This window comes from Carcharodon carcharias, chromosome 10 (genome assembly GCF_017639515.1).
Source record: "Carcharodon carcharias isolate sCarCar2 chromosome 10, sCarCar2.pri, whole genome shotgun sequence".
Taxonomy (NCBI): Eukaryota; Metazoa; Chordata; class Chondrichthyes; order Lamniformes; family Lamnidae; genus Carcharodon; species Carcharodon carcharias.
Genome location: NC_054476.1, coordinates 157193110 through 157217214, shown reverse-complemented (window position 1 = coordinate 157217214; position 24105 = coordinate 157193110). Strand labels below are relative to the sequence as shown.

Sequence of the window (24105 nt, the reverse complement as noted above, 5' to 3'; positions counted from 1 at the left end):
CTTTTTTAATAAAGGTCAGCTCCTTCTCTGCGTAACCAGCTGAACAGGTGGTCACTTTCCCTTCAGCTCGGCACATAACTAGCATCAGACAGTAGCTGACAGCCGACGCCCACTCAAAGTCCCCAGTCACCACTTTGAATTCCTGCTGTTATTTTTCTAGGAGGGAAAGAAACTCGAAGGTGATGAATATTCCCCCAATGTTGCAAAGCTGGAAAGCCTTGTAGGTATTAAACCTGTTGTCTGAAATGAATAGTTTAGGATGAGACACTATGTTGGTCTTAAAGTGTCCCTTGACCCTGTTGCCCATTGTTTTAGTCAGTTTGCTACTGTTTAGTGCTTTCTATGTGCTGTTAAACACACATGGGACTATCTAAACTCAGTGGCAGATTGCCATTTTTCCTTGGCTCAACTTTGGAAATGCCAAGCCAATGATGGGCTTATTTGGGATATCAAGTATCCTATGATAAGTTTTAAAGAGAATGTAGCAGGTTGGCACTTATTGTTATGACCCTACACCAGAGTGCCAAGTTTTTGGTAAGATCTGGTTAGGGACCCATACGTTTTGTTTAAAGTAGTCAAAGTTTGAGATTTAAGACACTTGCTAAAAAAATAAAGCTACAGGATTCCATGGATTTTGAATCAGGAAGATAAAACAATTTACAATACCTATCTTGTATTCCAACATTCAGGGTTAAAATGAGGTACATGTGAATAAACTGTGGCTAAACACACCACACAGCACAATAAACAGCAAATGCAACCAAGACTGATCCCACGGATTTCTCAGCAACCCACCCAGGCATCAGTAAACACCGAGTCAACCAATCTCATTGAACCTCTCTTCTGAGGGACTCCGAATTTTTCACTTTCGACAATCAAGCCTCTGAATTCCCTCAAGCCACCCCAACTCAGATTGTCTCAACGACAGCCCACCTCCTAGGGTTTCAATCTCATCACCCAAGACTCCGTTCCCCTGGATTTCCGAGACTGCACTCCAGCCCCTAACTGGTGTAATTTCAGCTCTTTACTAGCTGGCCAGCTTCACTGAGCTGGCACTGCCCCTGAATTTCACCAGGCTCCAATTTCTGCAGCAACACCAAGCTATAAGTGGCTCTCAGGGTTTCTTCTGAACCTGAACCTTTCCAGCATGGAGCCAGTAACCTTCTGCCACTTTCTCAGCTCCCCAGGACTTCTCCCTGAGCTCTAACTGCACAGAGCTATCAAACGGCACCTGGGACTTCTCCTGAGCCCCAATTACAGAGCCAGCTAACAGCAACACTTGTGCTGTCTGGAGCCTGCTAACAGAAGCACCTTTTTGGTATGACCTTTTCCCTGCTGCAGGACATTCACTCCTCCAGCAAACACACAGATAAATTGAAACCCTAGAACTTTCTTAAGCTCCACCTCTCTCCATGATGACATAACCTCCCAGGGCTCACTGAATGCTTTTAAATTAATTGTAGCTTTAACAACCCCACCCCCCCCCCCCTCACTGGAAAACAAAACGACTCTCTGGGCTGCATTTCTTTGCAGGCAGTGTGGAGACCTCTTCTCCGATTCTTCAGCTAACTAAGCCCACCTGCTGTTTTATGGTCTTACCTTTCTAGTTGTTAACCCCTTTAGTCAACATGGCCCCAACCTTTAAAGTGTGTAATAGTCTTCAAGCTGCTTTAGTTGCATTTATCCCATTTTTACAGTTAAACTTTAATCTTCCTGGAACTGAAACTTTGCCTGTAAAATATAAACTATGAACCATGAGCTAGGTATTTCAAACTTCTGTGTGGCGGGGGGGGGGGGGGGGCCTCTGCAAATGCCCTCATTAGCTGGTCCAGCCTATGTGGTAGGGTGGTTATGTTAATGGACTAATCCAGAGAGCTGGATGAATGATCCGGAGACGAAAGTTCAAATCCCATCATGGCAGCTGGAGGAATTTAAATTCAACGATTTTCTTTTTTAATTCTGGAATGGAAACCTAGTAACATGGTGACCATGAAACCATTGGTTTGTCGTAAAATCCCATCAGGTTGATTAACGCCCTTTAGGGAAGGAAATCTGCCATCCTTACCAGGTCTGGCCTACATGTGACTCCAGACCCACAACAATGTGGCTCCTCTTAACCACGCTCTGAAATGGCTGAGCAAATCACTCAGTTGTATCAAGCTGCAGGGAAAAGGTCTCCCACCACTTAGAAGTGATGGGGAAATGAGTGAGTGTAAAGAAAAATCTCCCTCACCCTGACTTACGATGAACAGTGTCAGCTCTCAGTACTGCTGTCTCTGCAGGAAATGTTCTTCATTAGTGTGTAAGTCAGCAAATTCAGAAGAATTATGGATTACAGATTTCTCGAGACACATAGGGTCCACATATATTGTGTACCACGACAGAGAGGGAGCTGTAATGACCTCTGGCTCCATGTCCTGACCCTCCTTGGCCCAAGGGCCACAGTTGGGGAATCTGTGATATGCAAGCGGAAGGATACTACTTGGCCCCACTGAGTAGTATTTATTTTAGTTTTTCCCTCATTTCCAATCTGAGATTTCCATAGATCCCATGCCATCCAAGGGCTGGTTAATTGAATTGGCTCTCAGGATGTGGCCAACACCCTACTTATTACCGGTTCCCGGTGATCCTGAGAAGATGGTGATGGGCTGTTCATAAGTCATGCCTGTCGGTACAACTGAGGGCATTTTTTTTTTTTTTTTTGGAGTCCCATGTCAGTCAGTTCACTTAGAGGGGGCAGGTTTGCTTCTCTGACTGGTATTAACGTACCAGTTGGGTTTTCTTGTTATTGATTTTGTTTTTGTGCTAGCCTATTAGTTTTCAGACTTAATGAAGTGAACTGTCAGCTTGCCAGGATTCGATTTGACCGCTCAACTTGTATCGCAATAACATAGCCAACCAGACCACCTCAGTCCCTCCAAACCCACAGCAGAAGATTTGTCTCCTTTCTCTGTGAGCTCAAGGGGCAGAATTTTGCCCTTGGTGAGCATGCGGGCCCCACCGGCTCGGCAGTGGGTGGACATCCGACACCCGCCGCTGAAACGGGGCCCGCTGCCATTTTGAGTTGGCTTGCCCGATGGGAAGCACTATGTGCTTCCTGTGCAGGGGGTTAGGGATCCCCAGCTGTCAGTGTGCTTGCTCATGCATGTGTGTGAAAGAGCGCACAGCTCCCTGAGACTAAGGGCTGTCTAAGGGAGATTAGTGACAGTCTAAAAAAACTTTTTTAAAAAAAAAATATATAATTAACATGTCCCCCTTGTGACAATGTCACACGAGATGGGACATGTTAATAAATATAACATTACATTTATTAAAGTTTTTTAAAAACGGACATGAAACTTCAACCCGCCAGTGGATGAGGTTTCGTGTATTACCAGGATCCCACCGGGGCTCCTGGCCTGTCCGCCAGCCTTAAGCTTGGACGGGCAGGTCCGTTAATTACTTTAATCACCCTGTCAATGGCCTCAATTGGCCATTGAAAGATTGGCGGGCGGACAGCTGATCGCTCTGTCCGCCCGCCTTCCTGAAAATTTAAAGGGACCGGGATGACATCATCCCCGCGTCATTTTCCAGTCAGTGAATGGGCCCTGCCCCCAAATCGCTGACAGGAAAATTCTGGCCAGAGTCACTGCCGCGTGTTTGCAAAGGGCATCACCTGTGGGCATTGGGAGATATCCCTCATGTGAGTCTAGACAGTGTGTGGCAACAAACGATTGGTGATGCTCCTCCTTGCACAATTCAATGAGCTGGTTCAGCCCACATTTTATTGTCTATAAAAGGATTGGCCAGATAGTGATCAGGGCATCTTGTTGAATGATCTGCCTCTCGGCAGCTGTAAGATCTCGATCTTTTTTAAACAAGAGGGTTTATTTTAGATCTTGCGAAAAGTAATTACTTTCAGTTTCATTATCACCGCAAACCTTCAGAAGGAATAATTGTCTCTTTTGTTTAGCAAGATGCTGTATGAGTCTAGCTGTCCCATATCCAACTGCATTGACACCGAGAGCTCCAGGGCATATTAACAGAAACAATATTTAAACACCCGCTGTCAGATTGGGTCAGGCTTCACAGTGGACTGGGCCTCGGGCTACTAAGCTGTTAGTGCAGAGATTAACTTGATGTGGCTGCATTCCTGTAACTGTTTTTTGTTGTGCTGTCCACTGGGTGCTACCTGTTTCTTTATTTCCACCCCCCCCCCGCCGTCTCTCTCCAGTTGTCTTGCTCCTCATCCTGAAGATGAATCTGGGGGGGGTGCGGGGGGCTCAAAGCTTGGCAAGGCGCCCTGGCAGTGACCCAGGGAGCATGGGAGGGAGGGTGGCAGATCCAACTCATTGGCATTACTGCAAACCACCCCCCCACCCACCCAGTTGGAAAGCCCAGGTCCCTCTGTTGGCAGATTACATGACTTTGGGGGAGTCAAACAACAGTTTTTATTCTTCATCTGCACACGTGCATTATTTATTGGAGTCTCTGGGAACTTTTTGTGAGTGGCAGCTGTTGATTTAGCTCCTAAACCTTGTTAATGATTTACTTTTACTACAACCCAGCCATCGCTGTAGCAAAATGTCCGTTCTTATGGTGATTATAGTGTATGGTTTGTTTTTCTTGCAGTTCCTCTCTTTTTTTTTCTAGATCCTTCTCCCAGTTCTGGCATCATTTTAGCTAAATGTTTTGTAAGACCAGCCTACACCCCTGGCTGCCATGTTTTTTGCTGTCCTACAACGAAATGAAAGTCTTGAATTTTTAAGATACCTTTATCATGTCCTCAGGAAGTCTCGGAGCGTTTCACAGCCGGTGAACAGCTTTCTGTGTCATCACTGTTGTAATGTAGGCGAATGCAGCAGCTTTTCAAGAATTCATTCGTGGATGCGAGCATCGCTGGCGAGGCTAACATTTGCTGCCTACCCCTACTTGCCCTTGAGGTGGTGGTGAGCCGTCTTCTTGAACTGCTGCAGTCCATATGTTGTCAGGGGGGGCGTTCACAGATTTGCTACAGGGCAGAAGGAGACCCATCGTGTCTGCACCAGTTTGCCAAATGAGCAAGTCGCTTGGTGCTGTTCTCCCCGTAACCCTGCACATTCCTCCTTTTCAGATAACAGCCTAATTGCCTCAATTGAACCTGCATCCACCACCCTCAGACAGTGCATTCCAGAGTTTAACCGCTCGCTGAGTGAAAAAGATTTTTCCCATGTCACTTTTTTTGCTTCTTTTGCCAATTACTTTAAATCTGTGCCCTCTCCTTCTTGATCCTTTCACCAGTGGGAACAGTTTGTCCCTGTCTACTCTGTCCAGACCCCTCCATAATTTTGAATACCTCTATATCAAATCTCCACAGTGTCCTTTTTGCTCCAAAGTAAACAGTCCTAACTACTTCAATCTATTCTCTTAACTAAAGTTCCTCATGCCTGCAATCATTCTCATGAATCTTTTCTGCACCCTCTCCAATGCCTTCACGCCCTTCCTAAATAGTGGTGACCAGGACTAGACACAATAGTCCAGCTGAGGCCAAACAAGTGCAATATTCTAGCTGAAGTCTAACTAATGCCTTATACAAGCTCAACGTAACCTCCTTGCTCTTGTACTCTATGCCCCTATTAATAAATCCTAGGATACTCTGCCTTATTAACTCCCCTCCCAACCTGTCCTACCACCTTTAATGACTTATGCACATAAACAGCCAGGTCCCTCTGTTCCTGTACCCGCTTTAGAGTTGTACCCTTTATTTTATATTGACTCTCCATGTTCTTCCTGCCAAAATGTTTAAAATATGTTTCTTTTACTGACATATATAATACACTTTTTCTTTTAACCTCCTTTGACTTGAGGGAAAACTGAAAGTTAAAATCAGGTCAGTGACAAAGGAATTTTGAATTGGACCTCATTTCCCTTCCCCTCAACATTAATCGGCCTGATTAATTTGCACTTTATTGTGCTCTGTTGCTACTTGGCTTAAATTAATGAATTGCTTTTCTTCACAATGCTGAGATGAATTAAAATGGATCCGACCTGCAACTTGTTACAAGTGTGGAGAAGTCTACTTTCACAGTCTACTTCATACCTTATTGAATAAACTTAGATTTTTTTTTTTGTTTACTTTGGTGCACAGTTTGTGTTAGAAAACATACAGCATTTGTTTTACCTGATAACCTCCAATGGTTCCTGTGACAGAAACATCCACAGCAGCAACTGGTTTGATTAAGGACGTGAAGAGAAGTGGGGACCGCACACAATGCATATTAACAAGAGGATGAGAGGGCCACCCACGCCATATTTGACAACCACCTTTTTTTTTCCTAATGCCTGCGTGGCTGAGGAGAGTTCCAGGATATTGATCTAGCGCAAGTGGAGGAATGAAGATGTAGTTCCACGTCAGGATAGTGTGTGACTTGGAGGGGAGCTTGCAGGTGATGGTGTTCCCATGGGCCTGCTGCCCTTGCCCATCGAGGCAGTAAAGCTAATTTCTGCACAGCCAGCCCCCCACAAGCAGCAATGAGATAAATGAGCAGTGAACCTGCTTTGCTGGTGCCGATTGAGGGAGGGAGGGCGAACAGGCAATGAGATGCATTTTCCTGCTCCTTTTCAGATATATTGTCATGGGACCTTTTTATATTCGGTTTGTAAAGGCAAATAGAACCTTGATTAACATCTTATGTCAAAGATAGATCCTAACTACATGTTCCCATTTTCTCACTTAAGTTTGAATCCATGTCGCTTTGCCAAGAGCACCTAGAAAAATCAATATAATTCTAGGTTTCCATTTAACCCCTTTTGAAGATTTTAAAAATCTTTAATAAGGTGCCTTTGTGCCCATAAAGTTCCCCTCCAAGCCACACCCCATCCTGGCTTTTTATATTCGGTTTGTAAAGGCAAATAGAACCTTGATTAACATCTTATGTCAAAGATAGATCCTAACTACATGTTCCCATTTTCTCACTTAAGTTTGAATCCATGTCGCTTTGCCAAGAGCACCTAGAAAAATCAATATAATTCTAGGTTTCCATTTAACCCCTTTTGAAGATTTTAAAAATCTTTAATAAGGTGCCTTTGTGCCCATAAAGTTCCCCTCCAAGCCACACCCCATCCTGGCTTGGAAATATATCGCCGTTCCTTCATTGTCGCTGGGTCAAAATCCTAGAACTCCGTCCCTAACAGCACTGTGGGTGTACCTACACCCCATGGACTGTGGAGTTGCAAGAAGGCAGCTCACCGCCATCTTCTCAAGGGCAGTTGGGGATGGGCAATAAATGCTGGCCCAGCCAGCGAAGCCCACATCCTACAAGTGAGTATATTTTTTTAAAAATACAGCCATTCCTAGAACCATCAATCTTTTTATGGATCAGACGTTCAGTCCCATTTATCAAATAAATTATGGTTATGTCCTTGCTCAGGCAGCTGTCAACTCCATCAATAAGTAAGCGCACTGTGATGTCAAGGAGAATTTGTGACCCTGACATTTGCAAAAGAATTTCCAGCACTGAAACGGGCCTTATAGTCCAACCGGTCATGATCCATCCTGTTGTGGAAGTATCTGCAAAGATACTCAAATGCTTGCTGCAACCTGTTCCAGACTTCACTTCCTGTTGATAGGAATTTTCATCAGGCTTATTACGTCGACATGTAACGTGAGAAATACTCGTGGAGTCAGCCATGATGGGCAGAATTTTGAGGTGGGTGGGTGGGCCTGAGTACGGCTGGGAAACAGTAACAGTCCGCCGAGCGCAATTTCACACTGGCTGGCCAGTTAACGGGCAGCCAGGGTGAAACACGGCGCCCAGAGTCTCAGCGCTGCTGGGGTGGGGGCAGGTGGAGTGGGAGCACAAAAGCCTGCGCGTGCGGGGGTGGGTGAAAGCTCCTCAGCGAGCTGAACGATTTCAAAACCAAAAATAAAGATTTTTGAAACCGTGAGGGGGGGGGAAATAAAAATGTCCCCACATGGGGCTCGCTCACAACAACGTCAGCAGGAATAAAAATTCTACCCAAAAATTGATGCCGTCTGGTTGATTCACCCGCCCACCAACAGTAAGGTTGGATGGGCAGTGAAAAATAGGTTTAGATTAATTAAGGGCCTTAACAGGCCTCTTTTTAAATGTCAGCGGGCGCGCTGCCAACTCTTGTGCCCGCCCGCCGATTGAAGTATCGCGTGGGTGCGTGATGATGTCGGGGCACTTGCCCAACGTCATAACGCACTATTTTTACACCCGACCCTGATCAGGCATGTGCCCTGCCTGCGGGACATAAAATTCCGCCCGGTGAAAACTTGCTATGTAAACCGATCCTGGTCCTGCTGTAGCTACAGGCTGCAGCCACTAGAGAGCGTTATAGCTTCACTAATGCACTGAGAGGTAAGGGGGAGGTGGGGGGAGACTTTGTATGGAGCCTAAACACAAGAATGGATTAGTTGGGCCAAACGGCCTCTTCTGTGCTGTACATTCTTTACCATTCTGTCTAAGCAATGCCATGGGGATGTCATATGCAATGCAGCCTGACTAAATCGTTGCTCCATTCCTGATTTAAACCATTGTGGCCACAGGATTGACGTACAGGATTCCGGCGGGAAGCAGTCGAAGACTCGGTATCGGAATTGGAATCCCCCGCTACTTGGCAACCTGCCTGACGACTTTCTGCGAATTTTGCCACAGCAACTTGATGTGGTGCAGGTGAGCTGCGTTTTGTTCTTGGTGGTGGTGAAGCCAAGGTCCACAGTGCCCGGTTGAAAAGACCGGGAGAAAAGTTGAGGTGAGCAAGATGTCATGGTTGGCGCAAGCTTGGATTTTAAAGATTTTTTTTAGAGTAGGCAGAACTGAAAGGGAGGTAAAGAGTTCCAAATATTGAGAGCCTGGAAAAGATTGAGTTAGGGTTGGAAGCAGCAGGTTCAGGGAGGAGGGAGTGAGGGAAAGTAGAAACCCATATTTGAACTTCAGAAGGTGCAGCAGAAGAAGCAATAAAACCTTGCATTTACATGGCGCCTTTGAGGTAGAAGAGCATCCCAAATTGTTTCACCGTGACATAAGGAAAAATGGAGACCAGTAGGGTCTTTAGGGATGATCAAATACTTAGAAAAACAAAGTGAGTTTGAAGGAAGATCTTAAATGAGGAGGAGGAGGAGGAGGAAGTTGAGGCAGAGGGATTCTGGGAGGGAATTCCAGAGAATAGAACCAAAGCAGCTAAAAGCATGGTTGCCATAGGTGAGACGAAGGCAGGGTGGAGAGGCACAAAATGCCAATGTTAGAGGAACAGAGAATTCAGGAGGGGTTGTAGCCCTGGGAAAAGTCAGCTGCTATTAGAAGTGTTGAGGCCATGGAGGGATTTAAGCACAAAGTTGAAAATTTTACATTTTGGTGTTGAGAGACTGGGAACCTGTGTAAGTTAACAAGGACAGGAGTGCTGAGTAAGTCCATAAACTGCAACTGTTCTAGAATTCTGCTGTTGGTATCCTAACTCACATCAGTTCCATTCGCTCATCATCCTCGTGCTTGCTAATCTGCATTGAAAGTCCTCACCTTTGTTTTCAAATACCTGTTTAGCCTCAGCACCCCCCCCCCCTTTCTCTGCCTCCCCTCCCTGAGCTCTGGAGTCCCCTCCCTATCTCTGCCACCACCACCCCCCCCCCCCCCCCACTCCCTCCCTTAGCTCTGGAGCCCCCTCCCTATCTCTGCCCCCACCCCCCTCCCAAACCTCTCTAATTCTCTCTACTAAAAACAGCGCATTCCCTAAAGCCTACCTCCCTGGCCAAGTGTTTGGTCATCTTTCCTATTATCTCATGTGGCCTGGTGTCAAATTTTGTTTGATGATGCTCCTGTGAAGCATCTTGTGTTAAGGGCACTAGAAAAATGCTTGTTGCTGTTGAGTGGGATTTAACGCAGGACAAGCACATGGGCAGCAGACGTTTGCTTGAGCTGAGGTTTATGGAGAATAGAAGACCAGCCAGGAAAGCATTGGGATAATTGAAAGCTCAATGAAGCTGTGACAGTGGCATAATAGGTGAGACAGGCCAGAAGGAACTGTAAAGAGCAAGATTGAAGGTGAAACACTGGCTATCCATTAGGAAGCATTTTCTTAAATCCTGTTGAGAGATGCTAGATAAACCTGTTCAACATGTGAACAGAATTCTGGCCTTGGGTATTGGCCAATTTTTTTTTATTATTATGATTTTGGACTCCTGGCACAAACGAATGGACAAAACATCCTGACGGGCAGGTTGCATCTGTCCCTGAACGCTCAACACATGTTTCTGTTGCCTGAAAATCTGTGTCAAGAGCACGGAATCAAAGCGTACCCTTCATAGATTTAAGAGCTCTTGGCAGGAAAATATTGTTTGGATGACAAAAAAAGGAAAGTGAGCTTGGAGTTTTAGCAATGGAGAAATATGGGATTGGCCTGAATAAAAGGTCAGAGATTTTTCTCTTTTTTTTGTGGTGAAATTGTTTGGTTTTTTTTTTTTTGAATGAGTCGGAACCGTATTGGGCCAAAATATATACCCAAGTGCTCAGTGGAAAGATGACTTTTTTCAACTGGGTGCTATGGAAAGAACACATAAGGTGACCAAATGAACACCACCTCGAAATGATAAATATCCACTAGATTGCTATGTATCCAGTCGTGCTCATGAGGCATGTTTTAAAAACCTTCTGGCCAATTCTTGAGCACCTTTACAAACAGGATGGCAGTGACTTGAAAATGGTGTTGGGGTCACTTACTGCCCTGGTTACCTTGGTGCTCCAACTGCCACCATCTTGGTGTAGGACCCCGAGAAGGGCAACCAGCACCCCTGCCTGTTTCAGACAGAAGGCCGCTTGCAGAATGTGAATTGTGGCCCTGTGGATGTAAGCTGGACCCCAATTGCAGTTTTGCGGTCCAAATGAGTGACATCTTCACAGCTGGCAATCCACCCACTCGTACCCGCGTTGAACACCCTGACCAGTTGTGCTGAAAGGGACTGGGGTAAATCGAATTATGTGCCCCCACTGTCTCCCCCCCCCAGTCCCCATTGTTTAGCCTAGATTCCTTCTTTCTGTAGCCTCACTGCAACATCAGGCTGATTTCCCTGCCCTTTTAATGCCAGTTTGGGGCACACAGCTGTGTGTGAATGAAGCCTGGGCCTTAAAATGACTCTTTCCTTAAAGGGAAACAGGCGGGCAGCAGGCCCAAGGCATTAGGCCCACTGACTGCCTCAATTGCACATAAACATAAAATCAGGCCCCTCTAGTGGCAGAACAGTGGTACTGTAATGATTGTTTCTCCAGTTTTGATCTCATGAATCTGGTTTGAATAACTGGGATGGGAAATTGGACCTCTTTGCACCTAGAAACTGAAGTTGGAGGGGGGCAGTTGGGGATAAAGGACCATTTTAAAGGACACCAGAAACGGGTCTGGCCCAGGTATTGGGTGGATTAACTTCTTCAGGCGCCCCTGGAGGTTTTCTAAAATAAGCATTGGGCCCTTTGCTCATGTCTCACTACAGATGTGCTCAATAATGCCTGCTTTAGGCCTTTACACTTGAGCTGCATGCAGCCTGACCAGCAGTCCTTAGCCAAGGAGATGTGGGACAACTGGACTTGGAATTCCCTTGCGCAGGAAAGGTACCCTTTTTAATTCTGTGATCACAAAGACTTTTCAGTATTCGAGTTGAGTTTTAAGTTCTTTGTTGAAAGGAGAGGGCCCAAAAACATTAAATGCAACATCAGAGCCAAGCCCAATGGCCTGGGGCACAGAATACGGTTTCAGAGCCCAGCTAAGTAATCAATCAGGAGGCAGGAGCTGAACACTAATCTATTCCCTGGACAACTATTTTCTGTACAGAATGCGAGCCTGGCTCCAATCCTGAAGTGTTATACACCTAATTTCTCAAACATTAGATTTCTCATCGTATCGTGGAACATAAATGAGAATAATATGAGGCATTGGAACTATTGATTCACCTGGTACTTCCCTTGGGGAGGGTAAATCTAAGGCCAAATCAACCTGGGTGTCCCCTGAGCAACAGCAAATAAGCACCATTTCCTCAGGCCTCTATCTAAAAGAAAGTTACCTGCCCAGACATAAGGTGAATTTTGGGTGCCACTGGGAGGTGTGTGGGGAAAAGAAACGTTTTTGTTTGCATACGAGTAGAAGTGCAGTGAGCGTAGGTGCCGCACATTTGATAGGGCAGATGTTTCCCTGTTTTCGTGCCACTGCTCCAGCGGTTGCCACGAACGCCTCCCTTTGGACAGCAGCGACACACAAACCCCAACTGGCGGCCACTCGAAAGCAGACCCCGCTTCAGCCTGCAGCCGCTAGGCCGGGCAGCTGCCCTGCCTTCCCGAGCACTCCCAGTGCCCTCCAGAACCAGTGGGGTTTGATCCCAGGGCGCGGTGTGCGTGTTGATAACGGAAGTAATGCCGTTGCCGTTAATCGGGGGAAAATGTGTTCCCGCCCTGCAGAACTCTCAGAAAGGACACCGCACCAGCGGCCGGGAGTCAGAAGGGTCCCTTGAGCAAGAGCGAAAGCTGAAGCAGTACTTGGAGGATGAGCGGATTGCACTATTCCTGCAGAATGAAGAGTTTATGAAGGAGCTTCAGCGGAATCGCGAGTTCCTGCAGGCGCTGGAAAAGGGTGAGGCAACACACACACACACCCAGAAGGGGTAGCGGGAAACTTTGTAAAAGCTGAAAGAGGAATGCTTCCATTGTCCTTCCAATATTTTTAAAAAATCTGTCTTCCTTTCTCTTCTGTAGCTGGGAGAGTGTAGTTTCAGCCAGAGGTCCCTCTGGGAGTTAATCCGAATGGCTTCTTTCTGTGCAAGTATCCAAGCAGTGTTTGGACTGGTATTCTTTAATTCCAGTGTGGGGATGTGATGCATCAGGGCCCTGGTTGATTAAACCCACAGTCTGACAACTAGCCGAGCTTTTCTGTTCCTGAGCTGAGCTCCGAGTGTTGCTGACAGGCTCCAGCTTGTTCTGAGGGACTTGGAGCCTGAATGCAGCTGCTTTGTGGGACCTTGGAGCAGCCATTCTCTTGGCGTGACAGGGTATGGGAAAATATAACTCTCCTTATTTTGACGATGCAAAGAAGCCTAGGTTCTAATGTTAACCTAACCTGCCCAGTGGAAAATGGGTGGGTTCAGGGCCAGTTGCTGTTTTACTCCCAGCCCAATTTTAGTCTCCGCTGAAACCTGACGGATCAGGTTAAAATAATCTCAATGAAATCAGCTTCCAACTTTCCTTGAGCCACTGAGTCCAGCAATCAGATCGACAATCCTGTTCAGTCCCACCATCCTAAAGCCCTCCATGTTTTGTGCAGCAGCGTTTTACACCCTGAGGTCACCAAAGAACCTCAGCTGTGCGGACAACTTGATCTTTCTGCGTTTCCACTCCACTGAACAAAATGTGCTAACTTGGAAACAACATGATCAGTCACTCGGGGCTCTGAAAGGCACATTGCAGATGGCACGGGTGCCAGGGGCATAACTGATGCAAGTCAGGCACAGGATTGGCATTGCCATTCCTTTACCACACTATAAGTACCATACATTTTAGAAGCATGTGCCTCACTGTAATATAATTGCCTCTGAAAGATTTCTCAGTATGATATTTTCAAAGTTTTTTTTTCAACTTTCTCTTATGGTACTTGTTGACTATCTGTCTTGTGCCAGTATTTAGTCTTAGATTACATTCAGCACCCACTTCAGGCTGGGGAAGATGGTATAGTGGTAATGTCATCGGACTAGTAACCCAGAAGCCCCCACTAAAGTTCTGGGGGCATGGGTTCAAATCCCCCCCATGGCAGCTGGTGGAATTTAAATTCACTTAATAAAATATCTGGAATTGAAAGCTGGTCTCAGTAATAGTGACCATGGCAACTGTCGTCAATTGTTGTAAAAGCCCATCTGGTTCGCTAATGTCCCCTAGGGAAGGAAATCTGCTGTCCTTACCCGGTCTGGCCTACATGTGACTCCAGACCCACAAAAATATGGTTGACCCTTAAATGCCTTCTAAAATGGCCAAGCAAGCCACTCAGTTCAAGGGCAATTAGGGATGGGCAACACATGTTGACCTTGCCAGCGACACCCACATCCCATGAAAGGATAAATGAAAAATGACCTCTGTTTAGAAGCAAGGTCTAAAACCTCTGACTATGATTATCCTTTTCTCTCATGGAGGCTGGGATCCATTGACACACTATCTCTCTGTGGATTGGCCTTTTCCATGGGTAATGAATGTCAAGCAAGTCCTTGACCGTGGGGTGGCCCAAAACCGCTCCTCATCCAGGCCCCTGCTATCGCTGTTTGGTGATCAGGGCTGGGAACCCAGGCTAATCCCCACCCCCATGACCCCAGCCTAGGAACACAGCCCATTTGTGATGCCGCACCAAACCAGAATAGCAAGACAAAGGAACACTGATTCAAGCCTTTCTTCAAGGTAGTGTGTGGAATGGTTGTAAGAACCAAAACCCTGTTGGATGTTGCATTGAGGGAACTGTTGGGTTTTGGATGGATGAAGTGGGGTTGCTTTTTCTCCTCTGTTTTCTCCATATGGACATCAGTCCATTTGCCTCAAACTGAAGCCTAAGGCCCTATAGGATGACTTTTTTAAAAAAAAAAAAAAATCATTTTAGGGATGTGAGTGTCACTGCCAAACCAGCATTTGTTGCCCATCCCTAACTGCCCTTGAACTGAGAGCTTGCTAGGCCATTTCAGAGGGTAGTTAAGAGTCATCCACATTACTGTGGGTCTGGAGTCACGGACAGTATTGGGTAAGGATGGCAGATTTCCTTCCTTAAAGGGTATTAGTGAACCAGATGAGTTTTTACCTCAATTGGGTAGTTTCATTGTGTTAATGAGACTAGCATTTAATTTCAGATTTATTTATTAATTAATTGAATTTAAGATTCTCAGTTAGGATTTGAACCAATGTTTCCATAGTATTATTCTGGGCCTCTCCATTAATAGTCCAGTAATGTTCCCACTATACTAACATCCCTTTGCGTATGGCTGAAACGCCGCGTGTACTCAGCCCCCAAGTGGGTACTGTATTTAACTGAGGGCTCTCAACAGACTTTAAAATGTTTGTTATTCGGCTCCAGATTTACCTCCAGGGTTAAAAGTCCAACCTGAGTGCTGCAGATGTACGTTGTAACTTTACTTGTTTCTTTTTTTTTTCTTCTTCCAGATCGGCTAAAGTATGAGTTAAAAAAATCAAAGTCTAACAGCGCGAATGAATCTTTGCCTTCGGGTGACATTAGTTTGCCCTCAGCGGTTCCGGGTAAATACAGCCATCAAATCCTGCTCAGTGATTCGTTAGATATATATTGTTTGCTACTATTATACTTTATTGAATTACACCGACTGCCTAATGAGATCTATTCGGTCCCTAATGAGTTATCACTTTTCTCTCCTTTTGATAAATTCGGCAATGTTATACCACATGTTGATGAGCCACTTGGTTTGGTGCTGCTGACTGTTTACAAGATAATCACTGCTGTGAGATATGGGTTAATAACTGCCTTGGATATAGCCGTCTGTCGAGTGTGTTAAAGGATGGTGAGTGCTGCCAGTAGCTGAGTGCCACTGAGCCCTGCAGACCAGCAGAGTCTGCGGATTGGTCCCTGGTTTGTGCTGAATTGTCTGATCATGCCATGGCGCCGAGGGGTAGCACAATTGAGTTCAGTGCCCCACTTCCTGCCACCCAATGGAAAATACCCGCTTGGATATCAATTGGGAACAGGATTGAGTTCGATGTCAGTGCACTACCTGGCTGAAAACCAGCTTCTCTGTCACCACAAGGCAAGTGGGCATTTGGGGTGAGGTGCCAGAGGGCAAGTGGCACCCACAGAAGTGTACCACAACTTGAATCACTGCCTTGGCCAAACAAGCTTGAGGGGCTGGCTTGCCTAATCCTATGTTCCTTCAGAAAAGAAGGAGCAAAATGACTGACACCCTCACTGCTCATTCATCAGAGGCAACTTTGCCCTCAAAGCTCTGAATTGTGTTGTCGTTCCTCAGAATGTTAGTCATGGCTCAGTGGGTAACAGTGGCACCTCTGAATCAAACGGTCGTGGGTTCATTTCCTACTCCTCCTGTGACCTGGGCACTGACATCGAGGCTGACGCTGCGCTGCAGCACTGAGTGAGTGCAGCACTGTTGGAGGGGCCACCCGGAGAAAGTGTCCAATTCATTTAAAGCTAATTTTGCAGGACTTCTGCCTGAATGCTTGTGGAGATGGCTGCAAGATGGCCCCTCCCATTGAATCCAGAGGAATTTCTCCAGTGCTCTTATATGTCACCGGTGCACAGCCCAGGTTTCTCAGCAGTACAGGAGTGCGGTGACAGCAACTGCTCTGGACTTTTTGTTGACTTGCAGGGGCCTTTGCTGTCAAACACTTGCTGCCATGGTTTGTAGAAGGCTGAGGTGACGAAACTGATCCAGTGTTGGATTCCCCTCATCAATGGTAGCTCGTTGAGAGAGGTGGCTGACCAGCTTTAAGGAGTCTCTCCTTTAACATTATATGGCATAAGAATATTTGGCTGACCATATTTATCCCTCAACCAACATCACTTTAAAAAACATTATCTGAGCATTATCACGTTGCTGTTTTATGTGAGCTTGCTGTGTGTTACATTTCCATTATTACAATGATACGCTATGAGCAGGCGAAATTAAGGGCAACTTCCAAATCTTCAATTTGTTTCACATTCACCCTATAAACTGATCTAAAGAAACAAAATTCACTTTTTGACTCCCCAAAGCTTGTCCACCATCCTACAAGACACAAGTCAAGTGATGGGATACACTCCGCTTGCCTGGATGAGGCAGCTCCAACAACACTGAAGAAGCTGGACACCATCCAGGACAAAGCAGCCCTGCTTGATCGGCACCCCATCCACAAACATTCACTCCCTCCACCACTGACACAGGGAGGCAGCAGTGTGTACTATCTATAAGATGCACTGTAGCAACTCACCAAGGCTCCTTTGACAGCACCTTCCAAATGTGTGACCTGTACCACCTAGAAGGTCATGATCAGCAGATGCATGGGAATATCACCACTTGAAAGTTCCCATCCAAGTTAGACCTTCTTGACTTGGAGCTCTATCGCAGTTCTTTCACTGTCTCTGGGTCAAAAGCCTGGAGCTCCTTCCCGGACAGAACCGTGGGGTCAGCACATGGACTGCAGCGGTTCAAGCAGCTGGCTCACCACCTTCTTGAGGGCAATTAGGGATGGGCAATAAATGCTGGCCTTGCCAGCAGTGCTCACATCCCATGAACGAATATCAAAAAAAAATCTTAAATTACTGTCTAGACCAGTCATTACAGAATAATTTAAAATTGGCCAATTGACAGTGATGAAATGAATCACTCTAATGGCTGTGCTGCAGTGGATTGTGTGCTGGTGCCGTGGATGACTGCATTCTGCTGATGTCGGGCCTTAAGGATGTGGTGAGAAAATGTTTGGAAGCAAATATTAACCTTTCCTCTCCTGTTTTGTCGCAGTTGATTCTGGCGCCTCTGGGGTCGCTGAAGCAAGCAGTGTAGTATTTGATGATGCCATGTTCAGGGACAAACTGAAACACATGGGAAAATGTGAGTCCTTGTAAAATCATTACCTAAAATTTAACAGCTCCGAAACAGGCCACTCGGCCCAACTGTTCATGCTCAGTGCTTATGTTCCACACCACTTCCGCCATATTATATCTCACGCGACCCAAAGTATTGTATTCCTTTCCACCTCATCTACTTATTTAGCTTCCTCTTTAAATATGTCAGCCTGAATCACGATCAGAGATTACACAAACTAGGGTTGTATTCCATGGAATTTGAAAGTTAACGGGTGATTTGATCAAAGTTTTCAAGATGTTGGAGCATACGGAGGAAGTCGCAGAACGGCCATGATCTCATTGAATTGGGGAATAGGTTCGAGGTGCTAAATGGCCTATTGTAGCTAACAATACCCCAAGGTATTGATAATTAGAGGCGATACCAAGTACCTTGAGGTGGAGTAGAGTTCTAAGTGGGAATAGTTAGAGAGCGCACACAGCTGTAATTTAGTCCCCATTCCTTCCATATTTCCATTGTACTGTTAGATAATGATTAATTTCGTTATTCATTCATGGGATGTGGTATTTATTGCCTATCCCTAATTGCCCTTGTTCAGAGGGCATTTAAGAGTCAGCCGCATTGCTGTGGTTCTGGCGCCTCATGTAGGCCAGACCAGGTAAGGACAGCTGATTTCCTTACTGGGTAGGTCTTCACAACAATTGTTTCATCATCAGACTTTTAATTTCAAATTTTTATTGAATTCAAATTCACCATCTACTGTAGAGCATTACCCTGCGTCTCTAGAATACTAGTCCAGTGACAATACCACTTTGCCACCACCTCCTCTAATTAATAGTTAAACTGGAAAATTGATGGTAATTTATGAGCAGAGATGTTCGGTAGGCCAGAGAACCATAGAACACTACAGCACAGAAAAAGGCCATTTGGTCCTTCTAGTCTGTGCTGAAATATTATTTCGCTAGTCCCATTGACCTGCACCTAGTCCATAACCCTCCAGACCTCTCCCATCCATGTATCTATCCAATTTATTCTTAAGAGTGAGCCCACATTTACCATGTCAGATGGCAGCTCGTTCCACACTCTCACCACTGAGTGAAGAAGTTCCCCCTAATGTTCCCCCTAAACTGTTCCCCTTTCACCCTAAAGCCATGTCCTCTCGTGTTTATCACTCCTGATCTAAGTTGAAAGAGCCTACTTGCATTTATTCTGTCTATACCCCTCATAATTTTGTAAACTTCTATCAAATCTCCCCTCATCCTTCTACGCTCCAAGGACTATAGGTATTATTCTGTTATACAGGTTGAGGAGCTGAGGGATGCAAAACTGAGGTGCTACAACACTGCCGCTGGCAGGAGGATGCAATTACAGCATGACTTGTTTACATAGGCATTTCCATTATAAAGGTTGTCATAGGAAATAACCAAGTTTCTGAGTAAAAGCTGACAAAACATGTGGGCAGATGTGAAAATTTTAATATATTGTAGATGTGAAAAATGATGTTATGTGTGTTGCAAAGGGCAACAAGAGTTAACCACAGAATCTGGACTGGAGTTGTGTAAGCCAGACCAGATTGGAGTGCCAAGTACCTTTCCACAAAGGACATTAGTGAATCAGTTGGGTTTCTACAACAATCCAACAGCTTCCATGGCTATTTTTCTTCCTGCACTGCAAGAGAGATTCTGCAAGAAAGATTGAGGAGGGCTTCAGATTGAAATGGCAAATAAGAATATGTCACAGGTTGGATATGCTGCAGGTCTTCCCAGGCACACATCCTATCAACAGGTTACAGATGGCATTGCTAAAGGCCTGTGAGCAGATCTCTTTAGTTAAAGAATGGTGGATTTTGCAGATTACACCTAAGGGAAAATTGTTCACTTTCATTAGCCTGGAAGTCAGCTGCCAACAAAGTTCTAGTGACCTCTTTTTGAGATAGATTTTTTTTTCCCTTTTCCCAATGTTAGTTTGATACCCTGCGTCAGCTCAGGAAGACATCTGGTACCCAGCAACAGTGGTGACATCAACCAGGCTAAGCAGCCAATCACATTGAAATATTCTCATAGGTAGCAAACCAGGAAGTAAAAAGCCCTGATTATCCTTCACTTTTTATTCATTTTACAGAGGGCAAGATAAAGATTGGGTCATACATATGGGACTAAGATATAAACCAAAATATCAGAAACAAACTTTTAAAACGTATTATATTGTTTAAATGTCTGTGGAGTTTCTTTTATTAAATTGAAGATATTTGCCATTCACAAATATTAAATAAGTTTTCCAGGCCAGAGAAGTTGTTTAACCATAAATGTGGACTTAGTACCTGCTAAAAGCCCCATTATACTGCATTTAACAGCATGTAACTTTTTTAAGGGTTTTAAACGGTGAGACTAATAGTGCAAAAATGGAAGTTCACATCGGTTCAAGTGATTTCTAAAGATTTCCATTTTGAGGATTTCAACAGGGCACCCTGTGGAGGAGCAGCAATTGCAACAACTTCTGGATTTCCATGGTTAACTGCACACGTACAGACTCCATTCACTGTCAGTTTCACAGTTTTTATGATGGTGAACGCTGACAGTTTCACCATCATTGCAATTGCTACATTTGGGCCTTGTCTTTTCCAAACACAATACTGTGTAATTTAATGCTGGTGCATAAATGTCAAAGAAAGACGTTTAATCCCGTAAGTTCGCCAATTCGAGTAAAGCGTTGTATAGTGGGTCAACACTGGACTGTCTCATCATCCTAAGTGGCCAGTTCTGTTTGATGCCCTGCCTGCCCTTTTAGGATAGAAGTCAGGGAGCTGCAGTAAGCCTCAGCACCTTTTGGCTCAGGGAAGGGAAAATCATTCCGTCTTCCCTCTCCTGATTGCTGTCTGATGACTCCTGATGGGAATGGCTTATGTGTGGGGAACATAGGGTGAGGAGACATTCCAGATTGAGTTGTGATGGCTCCTGCACTGGAATAGCTCGCCGACATTCACTGTTGAGGCTCTCGTGAACCACAGCCACTTTGGGAGTGCAGGCAAAATGCATAGAGCTTTACCCCAGCGTAGAATCAACAGGAGAGGAGGGAAACCTCTTTTGTATTCCTTTGGGTAGGATTCATTCATTCCTAAACACAGCCCAACTGTATTTCCCTTATGGCTCGAGAACAGAAAATGGCAATTGTATATTACGGCAGTCTGAAAATGCAAACCTCTTGGGGGTTGGCGGGGGAGGGGTGGTAGTGCGGTAAGGGATGGGGGTGGTGGTGGGCTAGCTATGTAATTTATATTGTGGTTCACCCATTATAAGCTCAAACTCATCGAGGTGGAAGATCAGTCATGATCTAGTTGAATGGCGGGGCAGGCTAGAGGGGCCGAATGGCCTACTCCTAATTCCTGTGTTTAACTCTGGAGAGGGCTGACCCATTCCTTTTTTATTTTTTCAGCGACGCGGAAGAAACTTTTCGAGCTGGCCCGAGCGTTTTCTGAGAAGACTAAGATGAGGAAGTTGAAGCGAAAGCATTCCTTAAAGCATCACACGTATCCTTGGTGGTTCTTTGTCACAGGATAGTCAGGGTCAAGGGCTGGGACCCGCACCGCCTCTGAGAGGGAGCAGATGGGGAAAGATCAGAAAGGATTGGCTCAGCAGCAGTCAGTGTAGGAAAGTGATCACTGGGAAACATATGCTGACTCTGCAAGAAATGGATCAACTCTTGAGTCTTGGTCAACAGTAGTACCTGTGTCACTATTAATGCTTTGGAAAATCAGTATACCATAAGACATAGCAGAAATTAGGCCATTCAGCCCATCGAGTCTGCTCCGCCATTCAATCGTGGCTGATAAGTTTCTCAACCCCATTCTCCCGCCTTCTCCCCGTAACCTTTGATCCCCTTACCAATCAAGAACCTATCTATCTCGGTCTTAAATACACTCAATGACCTGACCTCCACAGTCTTCTGTGGCAATGAATTCCATAGATTCACCACTCTCTGGTTGAAGAAGTTTCTCCTCATCTCTGTTCTAAAAGGTCTTCCCTTTACTCTGAGGCTGTGCCCTCGGGTCCTAGTCTCTCCTACTAATGGAAACATCTTCCCCACGTCCACTCTATCCAGGCCTTTCAGTATTCTGTAAGTTTTTCAATCAGATCTCCCCCCCCCCCAACCCCCCCCCCAATCCTTCTAAACTCCATCGAGTATAGACTCAGTGTCCTCAAACGTTCCTCATGTTAAGCCTTTCATTCCTGGGATCGTTCTTGTGAACTTCCTCTGGACCCTCTCCAGGGCCAGAACATCCTTCCTGAGATACGGGGCCCAAAATTGCTCACAATATTCTAAATGTGGTCTGACCAGAGCCTTATAAAGCCTCAGCAGCACATTCCTGCTTTTATATTCTAGTCCTCTCGAAATAAATGCCAACATTGCATTTGCCTTCCTAACTACCGACTCAACCTGCAAGTTAACCTTAAGAGAATCCTGGATTAGGACTCCCAAGTCCCTTTGCACTCCGGATTTCTGAATCCTCTCCCCATTTAGAAAATAGCCTATGCCTCTTCTTCCTACCAAAGTGCATGACCTCACACTTGCCCACGTTGTATTCCATCTGCCACTCCTTTGCCCATTCTCCTAAGCTGTCCAAATCCTTCTGCAGCCTCCCCGCCTCCTCAATACTACCTGTCCCTCCACCTATCTTTGTATCATCTGCAAACTTAGCCAGGATGCCCTCAGTTCCTTCATCTAGACCATTAATGTATAAAGTGAAAAGTTGTGGTCCCAACACTGACCCCTGCAGAACTCCACTAGTCACCGGCCGCCATCCTGAGAAGGACCCCTTTATCCCCACTCTCTGCTTCCTGCCAGACAGCCAATCTTCTATCTATGCTAGTACCTTGCCTCTTAACACCATGGGCTCTTATCTTACTGAGCAGCCTCCTGTGCGGCATCTTGTCAAAGGCCTTCTGGAAGTCCAAGTAGATAACATCCATTGGCTCTCCTTTGTCTAACCTACTTGTTACCTCCTCAAAGAATTCTAACAGATTTATCAGGCATGACCTCCCCTTGATGAAACCATGCTGACTTTGCCCGATTTTACCATGCACTTCCAAGTATTCTGAAATCTCATCCTTAATAATGGACTCTAAAATCTTACCAACGACTGAGATCAGGCTAATCGGCCTGTAATTTCCCGTCTTTGCCTCACTCCCTTCTTAAGCGGCGGTGGGGGGATTACATTAGCGATTTTCTAGTCCTCTGGGACCCTCCCTTACTCGAGTGATTCCTGAAAGATCACCACTAACACCTCCACTATCTCTTCAGCTATCTCCTTTAGAACTCTGGGGTGTAATCCATCTGGTTCAGGTGATTTATCCACCTTCAGACCTTTCAGTTTTCCTAGCACCTTCTCCTTGGTAATGGCCACCATACTCACCTCTGCCCCCCCTTTGGGGACGTTACTCGTGTCTTTCACTGTTATACAGATGATTGTTCTTGTTCTGTACCTTTCTCTTATTGGAAAACCAAGCAGTGGGCCCGAACCCCACTTTGCAGTACATCAGCTGGGATCATTCTATTTAGTGTGTTGGTTTTGTGGCCTTTGTGGGAAGGTTTCCCTTTTACCATGAATAATTCTGTTCTGGCTCAGGTAGGTTACTTCAAAACTACTTTACTATCAAGATAGGCCACAGAGTAGGTACATTTCTCTTGAGTACAGACTGTCCCATCTTCTCTACAGAGTCTCAAACACCTGACTGCTGATGGTTACATCATGTTACCCATCACTAACTCATCACCATAACTATTAACCCTTTGGGCTGAATTCTCCCCCCGTATGGGGGGTGGGGGGGGGAAGTTGATGGGCCGGCGCTCCTGATCGGAGGCGCGGTGCCATTTTATGTGGGCGGACCAATTAAGGCCCGCCCAGCGTGATGTCTGTGCAGGCCAGGGGCGGGGGGGGTGGGTGGGTGCGGGAGGGGGAATGCCTAAAATCGAGAGTACGCTCTTTCGCACATGCATGCTAAAGAACGCACTCATCCCCCTGAGGCTAAGTGCAGCCTCAGGGAGATCAGCTCCACGTGCAAAAATATTAAAAATAGAAAAAAAAAATTTCCCTTACATGTCCCCTCATGTGACGATGTCACATGAGTTGGGACATGTTCATAATTTCCAAAAAAAAACTTTATTAAAATTTTTAAAACCGTACATGAAACCTCATCCCGCCCGTGGATGAGGTTTCATGTTTATTTCACTTCCCACCTACCTGAAGGTTGACCGGGCAGGTCCACTAATTACTTTAATTGATCTGTCAGTGGCCTCAATTGGCTATTGACAGGTTGGCGGGCGGACAGCTGATTTTGCTGTGACCCCACCTTCCTGAATATTTAAATGATATGGGGTAATGTCGGGAGTTCCGCCCAATGTCATCCTGCGTCATTTTACACATCGGTGAGCAGGCCCCACCCCCGTTCGCCGACGGTAAAATCCAGCCCCAACATACTACACATTCAACAATATAGCAACAGAAGGAGGCCGTTCAGCCCATGTTGCCTGTGCCAGCTCTTTGGGCAGGTTTGCCAATTAATTACACTCTCCCTGCT

General features: G+C 45.7%; 1 protein-coding gene across 1 annotated transcript in view; it reads left to right on the top strand.

Annotated features, from left to right (window-relative positions):
• Nucleotides 1-24105, top strand: part of LOC121283592 (CUE domain-containing protein 1-like) — a 46281-nt gene that overhangs the window by 15984 nt on the left and 6192 nt on the right. Inside the window, exons 3-7 of the mRNA XM_041198349.1 lie at nt 8531-8657; nt 12420-12591; nt 15147-15239; nt 17468-17557; nt 20963-21056. Coding sequence (XP_041054283.1) covers nt 8531-8657; nt 12420-12591; nt 15147-15239; nt 17468-17557; nt 20963-21056 — 576 coding nt within the window. The remainder of the gene's footprint in view (nt 1-8530; nt 8658-12419; nt 12592-15146; nt 15240-17467; nt 17558-20962; nt 21057-24105) is intronic.